The 3,237-nt window shown below is 33.1% G+C and overlaps 1 protein-coding gene across 1 annotated transcript; it reads right to left on the bottom strand.

Moving 5' to 3' along the window:
* Positions 1-514: 514 nt before the first annotated feature.
* Positions 515-1,264, bottom strand: LOC133731088 (uncharacterized). Its single transcript, XM_062158548.1, has one exon. It carries the CDS (start codon positions 1,262-1,264, stop codon positions 515-517), a length of 750 nt encoding a protein of 249 aa, XP_062014532.1.
* Between the last annotated feature and the right edge of the window lie 1,973 nt (positions 1,265-3,237).

Below are 3,237 nucleotides of genomic sequence, written 5' to 3'. Positions count from 1 at the left end.
TACCATCCTCAATCCTAGCAACATGTTAACCACTTCTAACCCCATAATTATCTCTTTTATCATAGCGCCACATCAAGTTGTCCTCTGCTCCTCTAATGCTTAAAGGAATATGTGCAATAATGCCCACTTCGAATGGTGTAAACAATTCCACCAAAAATGGAACATACCACTCATGATCATCTTCTAGAATCAAGTCACTCACTTTTAACTCCTCAAGTCCCACAGGCGGTGTAGGAAAAGGCTTGAAATTAACAGGTAATGGCACCTATGGATCATGCCATGCAGAAACACGGTCCCCAGTTCCCACTCTATATCTCATGCCCTTACGTAGCAAACACTTACCATGCATAATACTCCTCCATGAAAATGAAGCACCCTTAGCTACCTCTGCATCCAGGAAGTCACATTGCGGAAAATACCGCGCTTTGTATAACCTGGCAATCACCAAGTTAGGGGACTGAATGATCCTCCAATCTTGCTTAGCAAGTAAAGCTTGGTTGAAATGAACCATGTTTCAGAACCCTAGACCTCCTTCAGATTTGGGAACACATAACTTCTCCCAAGCTAGCCAATGAATCTTTTTGTCATCAACCTTGTCACCCCACCAAAACCGAGCCATGAGGCAATGCATTTCCAAACAAAGGTGCTTCGGAAGCTCAAAACAACTCATTACATATGTTGGGATTGACTGCACTACCGCCTTCACCATAACTTCCTTACCTGCCGCACTCAGAGTTTTTTCTTGCCGTCCTTGGGTTCTCTTCCGAATCCTCTCATTGAGAAAATTAAAAGCCTCGGTCTTTGAATAACTTTGCTCCGTAGGTAACCCTAAATATTTGTCATGTTTGTCCACACGTAGCACTTCCAAAATTGCAGCAAGATCATTCTGTTTGTCTCTTTTCACATTCTTGCTAAATGAGACTGAACTCTTCTGGTAACTGATGAGTTGACCCGAGGCTCTCTCATACTGCTCAAAGATCTCCTTTAGAGCATAACATTCATCGATCTCAGCTTTGAAAAAAATAAAGGCGTCATCTGTGAATAGGAAGTGAGATATTGAAGGTGCACTTGGGCATATTTTAACACCATGAATTACATTTCCTTCTTCCGCAGTCAAAATCATTTTGGATAATGCTTCAGCACATAGCAGAAAGAAGTAGGGGGATATGGAATTGCCCTGCCTTAAGCCTCTAGAAGGAATAACATGACCTTGTGGATCACCATTAACAATATAAGAGTAGGACACTGTTCTAACACATCTCATAACCCAGGTAATCCAAATGGGACTGAACCCTAGCTGTGTCAATACTTGTTCCAGGAATACCCATTCGACCCGATCATAGGCCTTACTGAATTTTGATCCAAGGACAAAAATGAGGTGTAACCATTTTAAATCTACACTTCCAGAATTAAGGGTGGTGTATTCAATTCAGATTTTAAAAGACTTTGTTTGAGTTTTTATAATCTATGGATTTACTTAATCCACAGATTGTTTAAATTCTATATGGACTCTGATTGATTTTAATAGATTGATTTACTTGTATTTGTTTAGATTTTACAAATCCTTATGATGTTTTTGGTAGGTTAATTTTTTCTTCTTCTTCTTCTTCTTCTTTAATTAAGCAATGAATGCATGTATGGATCCAACTATAATGCTATATCACTGACAAGAAAGTATGACATCTACCATTCTTTATGTTATGTATAATGATATATGAACAATAAGAGAAAACTAACGGGCCAAAATGTTTCACAAAAAATAAAGTAGTAAACTAATGACATAATTTATTTCACATCTAATTTACAAAAGAGAAGTTTTAAATACACACCCCTAATTACTTAATACACACTCCATACTTAATACACCACCCATTTAATTTCTCATTCTAATATTCTACTAAATACACAACCAAAAGTACCTAAAATATCATTAATCTCAAAAATCATGAAATATCCTATTATTTGACTATATTAAGGCTACTATTTAATATGATTAGTATATTCTAGTATATTGATGTTTTTAAATGACCATATTGATTATTTGTGTTACTTATTCAGAAATCCATAAAGATTTATTATTGTTCCCTTTAAATAAATGCATATAAATAGGTTTTATATTATTTGAGTTCTCATCCACCAAACACCATGTTGATCAAGTATAAAATTATGAATTGAACATTTAAACACAACTATATCACTAGTTTCTCTCCAATGGTGGAACTACAAAGTTGTCATTATAGGGGCCAAACAAATTAACAATTATACAGTTTTTTCACCAGTGATGTTTTATATTAGAAAATAAATGGATTAATTGTATCTCTTAGAAAAAAGAAAGAAAAGGAAATTAACTAAAAAATGGGAGTAAAACGATCCGTTTTAAAAACATTTAATACCATTGATTTTGCAAATTAAATTAGATAGTTTCTAACTTTATTCTTGTACTAAATTAGGAGGCCATGTATAGAAATTTGTTGTGTTTATCTAACTATTTATACATAAATTATTCTATATAAGGAAAATATAACTATTTTTTCTTTCTTTCTAATGCATAGATGTCTGTTTTGGTCATTCAACCTACCTACAAAATCTAATTTGAAATATAAAATAATAGGGATGTGTATTAAGTGATTAGGGGTGTGTATTTAAAATTTCTATTTACAAAAGAATCATGTGTGTATGTATCATCTTAATAGTACCATTGAAAGTGAGCTTCATTAGTTAGAAGGATTAAGGCTTCTAGAGCTATAGTGATAAAAATAAAATAAAAAATTATTAGATGAGAGCAGAGACAGAGGAAGATAGTGGGAAAATAGGTCTAAGACAAAATGGATGAGTGTCACCTATTGAGACCTGCTTTTTATTATTATTATTCTTTTGGGTGAAGACGTTCTTCATTTTTTGAGTGAGAAAGAATCCATCAAAATCTTTTGGGAAGTGGTTGGATTGTTTTTGAGTTTTGATATGTATAAAAAGCACTATAAAATCCTCTAAAATCCAGCATTTAATGAAATCCTTAAAAATCCGTATACTTTTGAATTTCAGCAGATTTGAATGGATAATTTTAAATCTTAATTGAATACATCAAGATTTTAAAGGATTATTTAAAATCTCAATTGAATACTCATAGACTTCTAAAATACAAAAAAATATTGTAGACTCTTAATTGAATACACCCCCGTAAATATTTTTAATGAGTTGTTACCATTGTTTCAATCCATGCACAAAATACTCTGCAGT

This window comes from Rosa rugosa, chromosome 2, assembly GCF_958449725.1.
Source record: "Rosa rugosa chromosome 2, drRosRugo1.1, whole genome shotgun sequence".
NCBI lineage: Eukaryota > Viridiplantae > Streptophyta > Magnoliopsida > Rosales > Rosaceae > Rosa > Rosa rugosa.
Note: the sequence above shows the minus strand (reverse complement) of the source record. Positions and strands in the feature narration are given on the sequence as shown.